The sequence below is a fragment of the Podarcis pityusensis genome, assembly GCF_964106645.2.
Source record: "Podarcis pityusensis genome assembly, chromosome: 10".
Taxonomy (NCBI): domain Eukaryota; kingdom Metazoa; phylum Chordata; class Lepidosauria; order Squamata; family Lacertidae; genus Podarcis; species Podarcis pityusensis.
Window position 1 is genome coordinate 26,223,409 of NC_138035.1, and position 19,229 is coordinate 26,242,637.

General features: G+C 45.9%; 1 protein-coding gene across 1 annotated transcript; it reads right to left on the minus strand.

The window, feature by feature from the left end:
* Positions 1-9,340: 9,340 nt before the first annotated feature.
* CKAP4 (cytoskeleton associated protein 4) lies at positions 9,341-18,239 on the minus strand. Its single transcript, XM_080971728.1, has 2 exons — positions 17,177-18,239; positions 9,341-12,136 (listed from the first exon to the last, which is right to left on the minus strand). Exons 1-2 carry the CDS (start codon positions 17,549-17,551, stop codon positions 10,811-10,813), a joined length of 1,701 nt encoding a protein of 566 aa, XP_080827854.1. The 5' UTR covers positions 17,552-18,239; the 3' UTR covers positions 9,341-10,810.
* Between the last annotated feature and the right edge of the window lie 990 nt (positions 18,240-19,229).

Sequence of the window (19,229 nt, forward strand, 5' to 3'; positions counted from 1 at the left end):
AAGAGAAAGTGTTTGGAAGATAGTTGATCCCCCCAAGGAATAACAGAAGTGGGAATTCAATTTATTAAAGGAACAGGTATGTAATTTCCTTGAGCACACAGCTATGACCTCATTACAGCTCTTAGCACATGTATGGAATCTGTGCTCAGTAAGGAAAAAGTAATGCCCATTAGGTCATGTTAAACCAAATAAATGAAGTTCAGTAATGCCTCGAAATGGGGAAATATTTAACTAGAAGAAGAACAGTTGCTCACCTTTGGGCATTACAAAACTCTGCCTAAGGCAGGCGTGAGGGAACTTTTCTAGTACTGTATGAGGGACTCACTGCTTCACAGGAACCTTCCAGGGGCCACAATCCCCACTGGTGGGGAGGGTGAGAGCAACACATACTTGCACTGCAGCCATGCAAAAATCAGATTCTACACACATCTCTCCATCCAGCAGGCAAGAGGCAATATCTTCAATGGCACATTCAAAGTGCTGGTTTTGACCTATAAAGCTTTTTACAGCTCAGAACCACAAGAACTTCTGGAAAACCTTTCTCACATTCTACTGAGACGCATCTGCAGATCCCCATGAAGCTCACTGAATGAGTAGCCACAATCTCCTGGCCTAACGTATCTCACAGGGTTGTTGTGATGATAAAATTTGGGAGGGGGGGGATCATTCGTGTGCCACCTTTAGCTAGGAAGAAAGGGCAGATAAAAAGGTAACAAATAAATAAAAATTGTGGTGGGTGTGTTACTATTTCTCATTGTATTCCAAGATGAGAATGTAGAAACCCAGCAGCTTACGTTTTGGGTGGCCCCATTTTCCTTTCGGAAGGGATAAGCACCCAACCATCTGCTTTTGTTTTTTGAAGGAATGATAGCTGTATAAAGTTGGGGAAGAGGCAAAGTAGCTATGGCCAGTGAGGCGTTTGAATCGGATAGCCCTACCAAATTTGAATTAGACACAGTAGTAATTTTGCCCACAGGTTTTTTCAAATGTCTGTGGAGGCTAAGGACACGTTGTACAAGGAGGTGACTTCAGACACCAGGCCCGCTGGCAGACCACCTCAGCGTTACAAAAATGTCTGCAAGAAGGCTGGCGGTATCAACCCCACTATGTGGGAATCCCTTGCAGACAACCGCAATGCCTGGAAGACAGACAGGTCATGAAGGAATGACCGCTGGGAGGAGTACAGATAAAATAAATGTTGTGGTGCATCTGTAGCAGCACAACCAGACGCCTTCATCTGCGCCAGCAGCAACAAAACATGCCTCTCCCAAATCAGTTTCTACAGCCACAGCAGGCGCTGCAACTCTCCAACGGTTAGACTTCACCCCCAAAGGTGCACTCCTCCATTATCTCCCAAGACAGATGGACACCAACAACTTTCTCAAATGGAAAATTAATTTGTGCCCCGGGGAGGTCATTTGGTGCTGCTAGTGCAGTGGTTTGACTTCACCCCTGGAGGCACACTCCATTGTCTCTCAAGGCAGATAGATGTCAACAAAAATTTGCTCATTGTTGTAGCTCCACAACAAAACCAAAGAATGTGTTCTCCCTTGTGTGGAGTAAACCAATGCACAAATGGCATTATTTTTATGACATTATGGCCATTACCATGTCAATGCAGCTATTAATATCCATTCAACAGCTCTGTTAGCAGGTTTGCGATAAGGAAAAATTCAACATGTACAGCTTTCTCCTGCCACTACTTCAAGAAAGACAATGACAGTTGAATGTCTCCCTTGCTCCTACCACTATTAAAAGTACACAGCCTCCTTCCAGGGAAATATGTTTTGGGGTTTTTTTTTTAAAAAAGTCAACCTTACTAATAATATATATAAATTCTTTAAGCCACACTGTGTATATACGATTCTTTAACAAAAATAATGAAGGGATGTAGAGCCGGGACAGAATGTTTACAGCAAAATGGCATCAAAAGTTCACTTTGAATTCACAAACAAATTCCAAGGAAATTGTTAATCACAGCATGCTTATGCTTTCTGCCCTGTCTCATAACTTTTAGGGTTTCATTCCACCGCAGACCATCGTGGCCAGGGTAAGAAAGAGTTCTCCACTGGAATTTTGTATATTTATGTCTAGCTTGCAGGAGAAAATTTTTCTAATGCTGACCTAGTTACAATAACCCACCCATTGTCATTATGGAGGAATGGAAGAGTGGGTGGGGATGACTAACACTTCAACCAGGCAACTCCCCTCCCCTGCCCTACAGTTCAGTCTGCTAAAATTGAAAGCTCTCCCTTTCATCTCCTCTGCAGCAAAGTTACAGAGGAACCGTCTTCTGAAACCAAATCTCCCCCTTCAACTTTGCCCACTTGAAAAGCCGGACACAAAATCTTGCATTCAATTTTAGTAATACTCAGAGTAGACCCACTGAAATCATGGACATCACATGACTAAGTTTGGCCTATTAACTTCAGCTGGTGTCTTCCACGTAGGACGTACTTGCATAAAAAACCCTTGTATCAAACCTGAGCATTGCTAAATCTAGGGGTGACCACCCGGTGCTGACCTTTACAATGATGGTTCCCTAGTTGCAGATTGCCCTCCCTAGTGAGGTGTGCCTGTCTTCATCATTATTAACTTTTAGGAGGAATTTTAACACATTCCTGTTTACCCAGCCATTTAGTGCCTAAAGAATACTGTCCCGGGCAACCTTGAGATCATTGGATGGAAGTATGTTTTTAATTGCAATCACTTTGAGAATGTTTTTAACTGGAACTGCTTTTAGATGTTTTAGTTGTAATTGTTTTGATCCAGTTTCAAATTTTTTCAATATCTCCCTGGACTCCCCTTTGGGAGAAAGGCGGGATATGAATGCAATTCAATAAATAAACAAATATACATTATCTTGGACAAGTAGGTCAGCAGGAAGTGGGGTCAGGGCTCCAGCAAGCCAGTGAGCTACTTGAAGGTTTCTATCACCACCATGTAACCACATCTGCCGTGAAAATGAAAGTGGTGAAAGGAGGCTACATCCCTGTATCTAATTCGAAGTGCTGGTGCTGACCTTTAAAGCCCTAAACGGCCTCGGTCCTGTATACCTGAAGGAGCATCTCCACCCCCATCATCCAGCCTGGACTTTGAGGTCCAGCGCCGAGGGCCTTCTGGCGGTTTCCTCACTGTGAGAAGTGAGGTTACAGGGAACCAGGCAGAGGGTCTTCTTGGTAGGGGCGCCTGCCCTGTGGAACGCCCTCCCAGCAGATGTCAAGGCAATAAACAACTATTTTACTTTTAAAAGACAACTGAAGGCTGTTTAGGGATGCTGTCTGATGCTGTATTGTTTTAAATATTCAGTTGGAAGCCACCCAGAGTGGCTGGAGAAACCCAGCCAGATGGGCAGGGTATAAATAATAAATAATTATTCTTCTTCTCCTCCTCCTTCTCCTTCTTTTTAAAGCCATCCAGACTTGATGGCCACCACTACATCTTGTGTAAAAGGCAGGAGTTCAGCAAGGGGTAGCTTCAGCCACTCTAGAAGCCATTGATGGAAAGGGTCATATAAAGTTAGTATAACTTTAAAATATAACCATTAGGAGAAGAAAAAGCAAGTGTTTTGGGGCACTTAAAAGACTTACAGCACAAACTTTCATGGAATACAGTTCACGTCATCAGATGCATTTTTTTCCTCGGGGATGCAGATGCTGTGGTCCTCCAGATGTTGTTGGTCTCAAACCTCCATCAGCCCCAGCCAGTATGATCAACGGCTAGGGGTGATGGGAGTTGTGGTCCAGCAACATCTGGAGGACCACAAATTCCCCACCTCTGAATTATCTTGTGGATTCTAGTCCAGACCACTAAAGCTCATGCCATAAGTGAATTTATTAGTATTTAGGGTGCCACAAAACACTTTTGCTTTTCTTCAACAGACTAGTACAGCTTCCCAATGGAAGTCACCTTCAGAAAATTATGATGTTTTTCAGTTAGCTTACTATAGAGTCAACAAGTGCTTATGAAAACTTTGGATGTTGTCAGGGAACTGCCATCAGTGCCGGAGGGAGACAGCAAAATCCAGAGGGATTCCGGAGAGCGTCCCGGGATTGGGAGAGGCAGCCCATCTTCTGGGAAAGAGAATCAGCGTAGCACCAGTGGAGAAGGGGGGCAGATGGGGGAAGCGGCGAGGCGGTCCCATGACTCCTTGCCAGGGACCAGCGGGGAGAGTAGAGGCCCGCAGAAGGCTTTCGCGCAGATAGAGTAGGAGGAGACTAGGCGTCAAAGAGCTTCTTTGCTGGAAGAAGTTTAAGAAACGCCCACTGACGGATTCTGCCAGCGATTGAGACAGCCACGGGTGAGTGGCTGTCCGGACAGAAAAGGTTCACTCAGGCAATCCAGCCAGGTGTTTGCTTACGCACGAGCAACCACTAGAACAATTACAGATGTGTTTGGAGAACTCTACATTCTCTAAGTCCATATGTGTTTTCACATATTTTTATATGGTTTTCTATTTTCCATGTTTTCCTGCAATCTTTGGATGAAGGGTATTTTAGAAACATAATGAATACGCTTAGCAAAACCCAAGAATTCTATTTTAAAATGCTGTTACAAATATTGCCACTGGATGGCAGACTTCAACTGTTCAATTCTCAAGTTATTTCCAAGGGCGGCCAGCACAAAGTTTGGCAGACTTCAGACTTGCTGGATTCTTCTTGTTGTCGTCGTCTTCATCTTTTGAACTGGTGCCAAACAGTAGCTCAGGGAATAGACATAGCATTAAGGAGCAGGGAGCACATGCTCCATCCAGGGATTTGTTATAGAATAGGCCATTGTTCCATCTAGTTCAGTATTGCCTACACTGACTGGCAGCAGCTCTTCAGGGTTTCAGAGATGTCCGTCAGCCCTAACTGGAGATGCCATGAATTAAACCTGGGACTGTCTGCATGCAAAGCAGATGCTCTACCACTTTGCTACAGCCCTTCCCCAAGTTTAGGCCTAGAACTGTTCAGTACAGTGGTACCTTGGGTTAAGAATTTAATTCGTTCCAGAGGTCCGTTCTTAACCTGAAACTGTTCTTAACCTGAAGACCACTTTAGCAAATGGGGCCTCCTGCTGCCGCCACACCGCCGGAGCACGATTTCTGTTCTCATCCTGAAGTAAAGTTCTTAACCCGAGGTACTATTTCTGGGTTAGCGGAGTCTGTAACCTGAAGGGTATGTAACCCGAGGTACCACTGTACTAGAACTGAGCTCACAGTACTTTTTCACAAATATCCACTCCTGGTTTTATTCCAGACATTGTTTGTTTCAGGAGTCTGTTTTAGTGGGGAGAGGAGGGAGGGGAAAGAATATTTTATTACAGTGGTACCTCGGGTTAAGAACTTAATTCGTTATGGAGGTCTGTTCTTAACCTGAAACTGTTCTTAACCTGAAGCACTACTTTAGCTAATGGGGCCTCCTGCTCTCGCCACGCCACCAGAACCCGATTTCTGTTCTCATCTTGAAGCAAAGTTCTTAACCTGAAGCACTATTTCTGGGTTAGCGGAGTCTGTAACCTGAAGCTTATGGAACCTGAGGTACCACTGTATTGCTGCTGTTAAACAAAAGGAATTGGAAACCTTTGGCCATTACTGCCACGACTGGAAATGCCACGCCTGGGGAAAGGGCAGATGTGGCCCTCCAGGACTCTGTTTCTGGCCCTCAGGACTCTCTGTAGACCACGCACCCCCCTGAGCCACACCCCTCACTAGTTATGCTTTGCACCGTCCTTCAGTGCTTTTGCTGGGCGGGCGTGGGGAACATATTAAACTCTTGGTTGCCTTAATGAAGAACTGAGGCGTGTGAATTTGAAAAGCCTATTGTACAAAGGTAAAATTCACATCTAGTTCTCCCCCCACCACTGACATGAGGCCCACTTAAAGGAACATGGCCATTAATTTCCCACCCCCACTTGACTGCACATCACCCAGAGATCTGACTTCTCTTCATCCCTAGCCCAACAGATTGAATTAACTGCAGTAACAAAAGAAGAGAAATCCTATGCAGTCTTGCCAGGTCCAGATTAGAAATGCAAACCTTTTCATTTAAACTTGTCATTTAAACTGCTAGCACTGAGAAGGCACCCCATCGAAGAAAAAAAGGATCCAGACTCTTTACTTGCTTAATTTTTTTCCTTGCGACTTCCTTGTAGAAATAGCTGGGCATATGTCGGAAGGGATGAATTTCCTTCATGAGCATAAATCACCTAACGGGAGAGGTAATCACAAATGCAAGGTCAAATGAGCCAGTTGCTGTGGTAATGGCTAGTAGCTCTTGCTAGATCTGTGTAATTAATCAGCTAGTGCCGGTATTAGCGTTGCGGTTGAAGCCTTGGAAGAGATTGTATCTGTATCTAAAAAGCCTGCAAGCTGGGACTTGTTTTTCCTCGTATGATTTCATCCAGAGCTGTTTGCTGTGTGTCTATTCCTTGTCATTAAAATTTGGACCCTGCTGACTTTACTCCTGTGTGGCGACTTTTATTTCAAGCGCAACCTAGATCCACACTTCCTCTCCATGTGTGTCTTCTCTCAGATTCCCAACATTCCTTTTAAACTTTAATAATAATAATAATAATAATTTTTATTTATACCCCGCCCTCCCCAGCCAAGGCCGGGCTCAGAGCGGCTTACAAGCAATAATAAAAACAAGTTGAATGATTACAACTTAAAAACAAAATTAAAATACAACATTAAAATATTGAAACATTAAAATATTAAAATGTAGCCTCATCGCAGGAGAAGGAAAGGAAAAAAGAGAAGGAGGGAATCAAATTGGCTCCAAGCCAAAGGCCAGGCGGAACAACTCTGTCTTACAGGCCCTGCGGAAAGAAATCAGATCCTGCAGGGCCCTGGTCTCATGAGGCAGAGCGTTCCACCAGGCCGGAGCCAGAGTTGAAAAGGCCCTGGCTCTGGTTGAAGCCAATCTAACTTCCTTAGGGCCCGGGACCTCTAGGGTGTTGCTATTTATGGACCTTGAGGCTCTCCGTGGGGCATACCGGGAGAGGCGGTCCCGTAGGTACGAGGGTCCTAGGCCGTGAAGGGCTTTAAAGGTCAAAAGCAGCACCTTAAATCTGACCCTGTACTCCACCGGGAGCCAGTGCAGTTTGAAAAGCACTGGGTGAATATGCTCCCATGGCAGAGACCCCGTGAGGAGCCTCGCTGCAGCATTCTGCACCCGCTGGAGTTTCTGGGACAGCTTCAACGGCAGCCCCGCATAGAGCGAATTACAGTAGTCAAGCCTGGAGGTGACCGTCGCATGGATCACTGTGGCCAGGTCGGGGCGGGAAAGGTAAGGGACCAACTGCTTGATGCGGCGAAGGTGGAAAAATGTCCACCTTTAAAAACTTCATTATCACTAATGGATATCTGGGAGCAGGTCTTCAATGCCATGTCCAGCTTCCTTTTCCCTCCTCATCACTTGCAGAGCACCCTCCCTTTTTTTGACGCAATGCTGCTTCATGTTTACAGTGTATACAGGCTACATTACTTCAAGGCTGTTGTTTTTTAAAATGTACTCCTGCTGTTTATCTTGACCAAGGCCAGCCCAAGACATTTTGCTGCCTGAGGCAAAGGATGATCCCTCCTCCTGCATTCCATCTGCAGAAGCTGATCAGCATGGCAGCTGAATCAGATTTCAGTACTCGGGACAGGACAGTGTCCTCCCCAGTGTCAGAGGGCAGCGGACTAGCTTAGATGGTGTGGGGCAGGTGGTGGGGCACACACAGAACTATGTCCTCCACAGAGAGGAATAGCCAAGCATCTGTCACCCTCAGCCCCTAACATTTTCTTCCTGAGACAGCTGGCCAATGGTCAGCCCAGCCCTGATCTTGACAGCTTAAGATAGGTAAGGTTGCAGGCTGAACAAGATATATTCTCCCATTGCTTCTGTAGCAACCTTTCCATCAAAGTCTTGCTATCAGTCTAGTCTTACAACGGCATATGTATTGTGCGTTGACAGCCCAGGCTGAGATTCCCACAGAGCAGGGAAGATTGCTGGGTGACCCCCACCCACAACCAAGTCGTTTTCAGTTTACAGTGCTACCTCAGGTTACATACGCTTCAGGTTACAGACTACGCTAACCCAGAAATAGTGCTTCAGGTTAAGAACTTTGCTTCAGGATGAGAACAGAAATCGTGCTCTGGCGACGCGGCGGCAGCAGCAGGCGGCCCCATTAGCTAAAGTGGTGCTTCAGGTTAAGAACAGTTTCAGGTTAAGAATGGACCTCCGGAACAAATTAAGTACTTAACCCGAGGTACCACTGTATCCAACTTCTCGGAATTTGTGGGTTCATGTACACCTGACTCAGCTCTTTGCGCAGACGTTGGGCTGAAAGTAACAAATTGTTATAGGTAAATAGCTGTCACAGCAGACTAGAACCAATGTTTGTATAACGTGAAGCAGGGCAAAGATGTAAAGGATTTTTTTCCAGAAATCTGGCTTCTTCAATGGAGCTTACTACAGAAAATATGTGCATTAGATTGCGTCTTCAATCAAGAAGTTATGCTTTTGAGCTTACCAAGACAAGCATCTAAAACGTAAAACACAACTGTGATTCATTTGTTTGCACACTTGCTGGGAGAGAACCAGCAAAGTTATAAAGATGTGGACCCTGAAACTGTGCAGTCTCACAGGTTGAGAATGAAAAGCCTTGAACAGCAGCCCAAAAAATGTTTTGAAAATTCAATTTCTGCTCTGGAATTCTTTCATGAGGGACATGGAGGGCATTGAACATCCTGTCTTCCCCTTCAGGGCTAAATAATGACAGGAAAGAGATGAATTGATGTGATGAGGAGCAAGATGGGCTGGGGGAGGGAACTGAAAAACAAAGCACAGGCAAAATAGAAACATTTTCTATTGTGGTTATATAAACCACTTCGCTATTTCTGTTGACTATTGGAAACACTGGTAAGCAAAAGCTAGGCTGGAAGAATCTGAGCTGTGTCGATTCAGATGGAACTGGCCTGATCCACAGCTCTGGACCAATGGAACAGACTGGAACGTACAATGTTCAGAACGCACAAAAATCAGTGAACTGCAGTTCACAGTCCAAAGAAAGCATTATCAAAATACATTTAGAAGTGTGCATTTGGAGAGGAAAATGGATTTAGGAATGTGTATTTAAATGTGAATTTTCATGCAGCTTTGAAAAGTTAGCAAAAATACTTGGGTCATACAAGGGATATGATTTATTGCTTGTTTTGGGTGTTCATTCCCCCCCCCCATCAGTCTCCAGCCCCCCTTCTCCCAGTGCACACTCGTCAGTGTCCTGCCAGTCGTTGACCAATTGCTATCCCCGCCTTCCACAAATTTGCAGAAGCACTTTCGTATTGCATCCCAAAAAATGTTTGCGATATACATTAACAGAAATTCCAACTGTTTATTAGGCATTACAGATACTGGGAAAAGTTAATTTCACAGTCAACTATACCATTGTTCAAGACTCATAAAAGGAAAAATTGGTGAAGAGCAGCTTAGGAAAGTAACAGCTGATCTCAATACCATGGATCTTCCTTGGCTTTTAAGGCTTAGGGTCCCTTGGAAGCAGTTTCTGAATACACACATTGCTGACAACATCGGATATGGCCAGACATCTTTTCTGTCTCCATCACCCCTGATGCTGTACTGTTTCCAAAAGTAAGTGCTAACCTCTTTGTACACGAAGAGGTCTTTATGTGCAGAACGCTTCCAAAAAACCAAAAAAGCCTGTTCCTAAAATTAGGTACCTTTCTAAACATACAAATTTCTTAAAAAGTGAAAAACAAAAATGCAAACATTTTTTAACGGAAGTAAAACAAGGATCCAGTCCATGTTCAGTGGTTCTTAAAAATGAACAACAGTTTTTAATACTTCTCATTCTTTCAACATTTGGCCATGCCCAAAGTTATTTTTTATATATAAAAAAATCAGGCTGAGGTCCAATTCTATTTCATCGAAGTCAACAATAAGATCAGGCACTTTGTGTGGATCTTAGTAATACATATTATACTTTGCTGCAGCACAGAGGACATGTTAAAAATGATTTGGGGGGTGTGTGGAAACAATTCTGTGTTCTCTACCCACTCTTTTTGGCATGACAATCAAAATGGCACATTTTTATTTAGCTGGTTGGTTTCATCTCCCTGACTTGGTTCCTATTGCTCCCTGCAGAACGAATTAGGGCATCACAACTGAAAATAAATCCAGCCTTCAATCCATAAATGGTCCCAACAAGACTGGTTGATGGCTAAATTCTATCCATTATTGCCATTTTTTATCCACCTTGGACAATTCAAAAGCACCAGAAGATGTGTGTTCTTTGGAACAGCAATACTGATTCTAGGAGCTGCAAAGTAGCCTCAACCCAATTTTGGGGAGTCCACATCCTGAATTGGATTACACAATAACTTTGTTCTTAACAGTGAGCAGAGCCCCGCACACACCCAGCTGTACGCACAAGGCTCCTGCACGCACCAGCTGCTTTATTTGATTGGATGAAGCAGATCTGAATGTGCAACGCCAAGCTCACTCGAGTCTACTTCCTTCATTCAAATAACAGAGCCCCCATGTTTGCCAATGGATCAAGGCAACAGTTGTCATAATTTGGCTTCCTCCTCTTGTACTGTGGATTAAACAGCAGAAGCAAAACGATTTGTCCTAGCAACTGAAACAAACAAAATCATGGGGGCCTAACTAGAACGTGTTACGATTCTTATAACGGCACCAATAGATTTAAGTTTCAAACCCACCAATATTCCACTTCCCCCAACAACAGCAACGAAACTCTTTGGCCTATGAAAACTATTTTTGGTTTTGCAGTTCATTACTTACACATGCTCTGCGCTAGGTAGCTAAACCTTTTCATGTATCTTTTCTACTTTCACAAACAACCTGTCCAGGTCATTCTTTACATCCTCAAAGGAGCTCTTCAGCGACTGAACGTCATTCTCGTTGGTTTCTATTTTCACAGAGTAAGCAACCAGACTGTCAACTGCAGTCCTGAGCATTTTTAAGTCGGATTCAGCCTGGCCGAGAGAAGATCGCAGCTCATCAACATAACCTATCACAGAAGAGAGTTCTCCTAGATTATCTCTGGACTGCCCTGCATCCATCTGAGGCTTTTCTTTATCCAGCAGAGCACGGACTTGTTTCTGGATGTTATCAAGTGCATCAGCGTTGTTTGGGAAGTCGCTCACGCTCCTCCTTAGCTCCTCAACATCACTGTACATGGAGAGCTGAGATTCACTAAGGCTCCTTACGGTATCTGTCACTGAACGCACCTCTTTCTCTAAATTACCCAGGATGGAGCCTAGCTCTTCCTCTAAAGCAGCTAGCTTGCTGTCATACTTGGAGAGAAGAGATTCCATCCCTTCGGTGTCTTGTGCAGATGGTGACCTCAAAGCCTCAAGGTTCTCTTCTATAGACCTGAACCTGGATTTAAACCCTTCACTGTTCATTTGCAGAGTCGCTACGATGTCTCTGGAAAGAGCATCACCTTCTTGCGCATTGGCAGAAGTCTTGATGTGCACGAGATCTTCCCGGAGTCTCTCAAGCTCACCAGGGAGATGTCCAATAGCCTCTTCTGCTTTAAGAACTTTATCTTGTAGAGTTTGCAATGAAATGTGCTCTGCATCGGCCACCTCTTTGAACTTTTCGTGCTCCTGCTTGAGATTGACAAGTTCTTTGACTTCGGACAACACATCCGATTCCATCAAATCTATCATACTTTTCAAGGACTCTATAGTCTTCTCTTTTGCTTTCATGGATGTCTGCATCTCGTCAACGACGCCTTTCAAAGCCTGAAGTTCATGTTTGTACACCTCTGCTTCCCCTAGGGAAGCCACCTTCATTTTCACTTCATTGATTTCCTCTTGGCTCCGTTTCTGAACATCTGTGAATTCGGCAATATTGTCGTTTATCGACCTAGTTAACTCAGTTAGCCTGTCTTCCACGGTGTTCTCCAGCGATGTGAAATCTCGCTCTCTGGCGTCTTTTACAACGTGGATGCCATCAGACAGGTCTTTCAGAATTTCATTTTGCAGTTTCTGAAGAACCTCACCAATGCGAGCGATCTCTCCCTCCCCTTGCCTAACAGCCTTCTCCGTGACTTCTTGCTTCTGCTGTGCGTTTTTCAGCGTCAATTCGAAACCTCCAAATGCAGACTGAAGAGACTGCACCTAAAAGAGAAAAGCACATATAGGTAAATCTAGACATGGAGCACACATCGCAGGAAGTTCTACAAGGCTCACAGGAAGCCAGATGAGCAGTGGAATGGAACAAAGTGAGCGGAACTAGTGGACAAAAATTAATGTCAATTCAACTGCACTTATCTGCACAAACCTATGCTGATGCACCCATGATTCAATCATTTAGACTAAGTAAGTTTCCAATTCAAATAATCATAGAATTGTAGTGTTGGAAGAGCACTGAGGACCATCTAGCCCCAATAGGGGGATCAAGCCTGTGACCTTGGCATTATCAGCACCATGCTCCAACCAACTGAGCTATCCAAACATGTTTTGTCTGGGGTGCTTATCCTTTCTAATCTTATACTCTGCAGTGCTTAGGTGCAGAACCAGAATCTAGCCTCAGAAATCAGACATAGAGCCATACGTCCATGTTAAAGCACATTATTTACGTGCATAAAAGGCTTTAACTTCCTCTATTCAGCAATTCTGAAGAATAGCAGAACAGGGACAGGAATCTTCTGCATTTAATGGCAAATCAGATCTATGGGGATGATTCTCCCCATGCATCTGTTTCTGCACATAAATTGGGTGCTAACGTATCGATCTGTGGCTCTCAAAGGATGTGGCATGCCACACTAGTGTGGCAAGAACAGAAGTGTTCTGTGTTATCAATCAAACACTTCTGGGAGCTATTTCTTTTCGTTTTCCAATGTATTTCTTATCGATAAAAAAATTGGGGTGGCACAAGCAAATTTTTATTCTGAAAGTGTGGCCCAGAGAAAAACGTTTGAGAACCGCTGGTCTAGATTCTATGCTGGAAAGAACATGAAATACACACAGCAACTGGTCACAATGCTTCTAAAATAATATTGATGCACCAACGACAGTTAGGAATACAGTGGTACTCAGGTTACAGATGCTTCGGGTTACAGATGCTTCAGGTTACAAACTCCACTAACCAGGAAGTGATTGCTCCAGGTTATAAACTTTGCCCCAGGATAAGTACAAAAATCGCGCGCCAGCGGCAGCAGGAGGCCCCATTAGCAAAAGCACGCTTCAGGTTAAGAACCATTTCAGGTTAAGAATGGACCTCTGGAACGAATTAAGTTCTTAACCAGAGGTACCACTGTACTCCTCAGCACTAGAGAAGGTCAGCAAACTTTTTTAGGAGGGGGCCGGTTCACCGCCCTTCAGACCTTGTGGCGGGCCAGACTGCGAGCGCATGCGCACACAACAGAGGGGGGCTTTTCTCTCTCTCTCTCTCTCTCTCTCTCTCTCTCTTCCCCAGCCCCTCCCCTCCCCCTGCTTTCCTACCTCCTCCGCCGCTCTGCCTGCAGTCGGGAGCCACCAGCAGCGACGGCGTCTCTCATTTCTGGGCCAGCTTTCCCGGGTGCCAGGCACGGGGCCAGCAGGCATGCCAAGCTCCAGCCAAAGCCCCATCATGATGCCCACAGCGTGGCCATGGACGGAGAGGCAGGTGGGCGGGTGGCAAATCTGGGCCGTGCCTCAGCGCACAGGCAGCGAGGCTTCGGATTGGCTGGGACCAATCAAAGCCCAGCTCCCTTCCTCCGCAGAGAAGGGAGAAGCCAAGAGGAGGAAGGGAGGTGCCAGCATGGGGGGGGGGGGGAGGCAGCCAAGGAAAAAAATGGCACAGCCTGAACGATCAGGCCGATCCAAGTGGCGATTTCAGGATCACACATGGGCCGGATCCAGAGGGCAATTGGGCCTGATCCAGCCCACGGACCTTAGTTTGCCAACCCATGTACTAGAGGCCCAAGTGGCTAGAAGTGCCTTTCATCAGATCTGTCTGGTTCGCCAGCTATAGCTGTTCCTTGACAGGAACAGCCTGACTACTGTAGTCCATGCATTGGTACCCTCAAGTCTGGATTACTGCAATGAGCTCTGGATGGAGCTGCCCTTGGGCTGGGTTCCAACTAGTGCAGAATGCAGCAGCCAGACTGCTGGTGGGAACACACAGCCAACGACTTGTGACACCATTGTTAAAACATCTCTACCAGCTGCCCATTTACCACCAGTAAAAACTTGAGTAGTAAAAAATAAAAAAATAAAAAGTTGCGTTCCAAACAATCCCAAAATCAATGTTGGATTTAAAATCTGCTGGGTTTCATATTTTCTCTGCAATTACGCACACTACTCACAAGAATCTGTGTGCGCAGCATGGGATCATGGTCCTTCCCTTAATAAGCAGCAATACAACAAAATAATGGCCCCACTGGGTGTCGCTCCAGCAGAATGCAGACTTCCCTATCTTAATATTTAGAATGCCATGCTGGCACAAAACAAGGCATTAATTTAGGAGCATTATGGATGTTATCAGCCTTAGAAATGCAAATTTCTTCAGCCGCCCTTACTTTGTAGGAAGTAGATGTGGAGGACATTTTTTTAAAAAACCAAAAACTAAACTATCCACTTTCACAGCCAGCATTTACTCCATGAGTTGGCAGAGTAAACTCTCTGCCAAGGGCATGTCTAAATTCGTTCTTGGTAATAGTTAACTATAATGCAGAGTTAAATGGTTTCTATTGAATGCTTTTAACTTTGCAGCTAAACACTCTTAGGAGCCTGACCCCAAGGACAACTGGGGCTGCACCAACATAGGTATTCACACCATAAATTTAAGCAACGTGATGCCACTTTTTTCAGCTGGAACTTGCCAGAACTGTTCCAGCACCTCTTAGGTGGGCGCCCTTGCCATTATAAGAGAATAAGGGAGGTGTTCATGGTGAGTTCTGGCACCCCTTTTTCTAGAAAAACAGCACAGTTAAGACAGCTGTTAAGAGACCCCATTCCTCTCAAAGAGCTACAATTCCCAGTATATCCTACAAAGAGGGATTGTTTCTTTGTTTAACTATAACTCAGCAAAGGGAACAGCAGCATCCTACAAACTCTCAGCTCTCGAAAGGAGTTAATATTATTAGAAATATGAATTTGGAGAACTGTTAAACAGGTGATATAATGATATTCAGTTAGAGGGGACTCGAGGAAGTCAGTTATCAATGTAATGAAATTAGGGATTTGAAGTAATAATTCTTTTTTGTGGCTTTCTTGTGTGCGTTTTCTCTGTTCTATGTTTTGTAATGTTTTTCTTTTTTCTTTGTGATAAATGTGAAAATTAATTTTAAAAATGGGGGGGGGGGCCTCTCAGCTCCCTTAATGAACTACAGTTCCCAGAATTATTTCAGAAACGCCGCTTTATGTATGGTGCAAATGTGACCTACGTGGTTAAAGCTCTATATAGCATATGAAGAACCTTGTGTGGTATCCAACCATGTAGATTCTCTAGTGCAAGAATGTCTGCTTATGCAATGTAATTTCGCCCTGCAAAGGTGCTCAATTTAGGGGCACCCAGGGAGTGGAAAGGGAAGCTCCACTGCACCATCAGAAATCCTTGCCCTAGTGGATCTCTTTGTTGGATACCACCCCTTAGGTTTCTTTTAACCAGGCTTTGCCCACTCGGTGCCTTCCAGATACTTGGACTACAATTCGCAACAGCCAGTGCAGCCATAGCCCAAAACATCTGGCGGACACCAGATTGGCATAGGCTTCCCTTACCTAAAATATCATCTCACCCATTGCAGATGCCTTCTCATCAGAAGGTCCAGTCTGTACAATGTATGACTCAACCCTTTAACGGGCTGACCCTTAGGAATTCCCTCCCGTGACGTCTCAGACAAGCGCTGCCCTGTCATGTACATGATCAGCACTTACAAAAGTCAGGAGTGGGGAACCATTAGCCATCCAGAGGTTACCAAACTACAATTGCCATCAGTCCCAGCAAGCTTGGCCCATGGACAGAGATGATGGGAGTTGTAGTTCAGCAACCTCTGGAAGTCCAAATGTTCCCCACACCCTGATTTTTATCCTGGTCTGCATCTATAAGGATTTTAATTGTTTTTATTACAGTGGTACCTCTGGATACGAATGGGATCCATTCCGGAGCCCCGTTCGCACCCAGAAGCAAACCTAACTAGCGACGGTACGTCTGCGCACACACGCGTCGCTTTTCGCCGCTTCTGCGCATACGTGTGATGTCATTTTGTGCGTCTGCGCATGCGGCGAAACCCGAAAGTAACGCGCTCCATTACTTCCGGGTTGCCGCAGAGCGCAACTCGAACGCGCTCAACATGAAGCATATTCAACCTGAGGTATGACTGTATTCATCTTTTATTGTTAAGGGCTTACGGATGGTTCATGGAAAACAATTCATAAGTTAATGAAATAAAAAATAAATAAAACAGGGGTGCAAGGCAAAACTGAAGGAGGGGCCTAGAAATGGTCTAAGAGTCATGCCAAAAATCTTGCACGAGGGGCCATAAGTGCAAGTTATGCAACAGGGTGGAAAGGCGAGACTCCACTGGCTTGATACGCCGTGCAAGAGGACAAGTTTTGGAAGATGCTAAACTGGATGACTGATTTAGGATGGGGATTTCCCAGGCCCGAAAGGAAACACGGTGCAAACAGAATCCACAGGAAGATGGGAATTGGCTGCTGAGGCCCAAGTGCTTTCCCTCCCAAAATTTTCCTCACAAAGAATAAAAACACTCCCAGGCAAAAGCTGTTCGCAATCCAAGCTATTCCCATGATTCCATTCAAATGAACGTTTGGCACATCCAACTGGGGGGCCACAAGTGCCAGGCATTCTCCTGAACCAAGTCTCCCTTGCAAAGTTTGGAGGTCCTCGCCAACTTACATCCCCACCCCATCGCATTCACCAGAGGCCGGGGGGGGGGGGAGAGAGAGACGATTGCAAGGCCTGCACTCAGCCCAGGGGTGCAGAGGCACATAATTTGTAAGACTCTGGCTTTAATGGTCCTTTAGGGGAGAAGGAAGAGAACTCCAGGGGACGACGTCGATCACTCCACTTATTCCAAAATACAGAGCAAGGCCCTGGACTTCTGAGCCCAAGTCCCACCCCGACGGCACCCCTCACCCCCCTGCAACTTCGCAAGAAGTTTTAAGAAAATGCAGAGCCGGAGAATTGCTATGGTGAGCCTCCTCCCCCGATACCTTTTGCACAGCCCCTTCCAAGGCGCGGGCCAACTCCTCCCGCTGGCTCCCGAAGCCTTCTTGCCGGACGCTGATCCGGTTCACTTCTTCGGAGAGGTGATGGACGAAGTAGCCCGAGAAAGCAGCCGCGGCTATAAGAGCGAGTGACAAGAGGAAGTTGAAGGCTTTGGCCAGGCTGCAGAAGGACGGCGACGACGAGGAGGCTTTGCCCCCTCCAGCAGCCGAGGCGCCTCCTTTGCTCCCCTTGGAGTGAGCCTGGTTTTGCTGCTGCTGCTGCTGCTTCTTTGCCACGTCATCGGGGAGGTTTGAATGGGCTCCCTTGTCGGACGGCGCGGAGCTGCCGCCCTTGCCGCTCCTTTGTTTGGCCGAAGACATGCTGCGTTCGATGCTGAGGCTGGGCGCCGCGAGCCGCCGGACTTCGCCGATGATGATGGAGGCGGAACGTCGCTGCCTCTGGACGGCGCGGGCGAGAAAAGCAGGAGCGAGCGCAGCACAGCCGGCCTCGACGCTGCCTCCCCCATTCAATCCGAGGCACGAAGGAAGGAGGGAGGGAAGGAAGGAAGGAGGCAGGGGCTTCGGGCGCGCTTCTTCCTGCCCGCCCCTCTCCCAGCACCGCCCCCGAATTCCCTAACGCGCCCGAGGGGGGGGGCAGGCGTGGAGGCTGCCACGCACACCAGGAGGGGAAAGAAGTAGCCGCCCGAGGCTGGGTGGGGAGGCGGCCACGCCACGGGAGGCACTTCTGCAGCTCGCTCTCTCCCCAGCGGGAGGTGGGCGTCGGCATGGGGAAAGGACTGCCATCCTAAGCAGGACCGCGGAGGAGGGCTGGGCTCGAAGGAGAAGCTCGGCTCGGGTCTCTAACCATCGCAGGAACGCGTTTCCAGGCGTGCTTGGTGCTGCTGCTGCTCCCCACCCCCGTTTAGTTCCGCGGGACTTGACAAAATTGTAGAGTTGGAAGGGATCACGTCGAGGGTCATCTAGTCCAACCCGCTGCAACCAGTGCCGGGTTTACATACGGGCTGCAACCCAGGGCCTCATAATCTAGCGGGCCTAGGCATTTTGCGGTAGGTAGATAGATAGATAAATAGATATTAGAAACAGGCTGCTTTTACTATATAGGTCCAGTTGCTTAGTAACATTAAACACGTGACAAATGAGTTAATGGCTGTTCTGACTTTGTATATGATGCAATGCAGCTGCTCACAAACTTTTTTATCTGGGCCACACTTTCAGAATAAACATTTACAGTGGTACCTCGGGTTAAGTACTTAATTCGTTCCGGAGTTCCGTTCTTAACCTGAAACTGTTCTTAACCTGAAGCACCACTTTAGCTAACGGGGCTTCCCGCTGCCGCCGCGCCACCAGGGCACGATTTCTGTTCTCATCCTGAAGCAAAGTTCTTAACCTGAAGCACTATTTCTGGGTTAGCGGAGTCTGTAACCTGAAGCGTATGTAACCTGAAGCGTATGTAACCCGAAGTACCACTGTACTTGTGCCACACTGAATTTTTTGATGAAAAATAGATTGGAAAACACCCCCCAAAAAAACTCTGAGCAGCACATTATTTATAACATAAAACATGCTCTTATTTTGAAGAGATATCTATTCCCAAAAGTATATACTTAAAGAAGAAAACAGGTCGCCTGTATTTGTTGTAATAGCTGTACTGGGAGGAAAAGAGAAACATATGGTGCTTCTGTGATACTGGAGTGTGTTTGAAGTCTTGGGTAACTGATAACTTAGTTTGGCATCCTGTCTTCCAAGTAGGTGGAGTCATAAGCTCATGACTCACGAGTTGATTCTAACAAGGAGTAGGTTGGTCATAACAACAAACACATTGTTGATTGCATAATATAGTCCCTGTGCACATTTTTTATTACACTAGGTTTTTTTAATAGTAGCAGAAACTATTCAAAACTTTCCACATGAAATGTCTTTCCCTGCAACATGGTGCTAAGTTTAAATTTAACTCTGCATTCCAGAAGCAGGACTTTTTCAAACTACATTTTGTTACCAAACAAATATTTCATCCTTGGATCACACAAAAACATTGACA

Coding starts and splice junctions, on each gene's coding strand:
- CKAP4 (XM_080971728.1), bottom strand. CDS start 17,551: ATGTCTTCGGCCAAACAAAGGAGCGGCAAGGGCGGCAGCTCCGCGCCG. Junction 12,137..17,176: donor TGGAAGGGGCTGTGCAAAAG/GTATCGGGGGAG, acceptor TTTCTCTTTTAG/GTGCAGTCTCTTCAGTCTGC.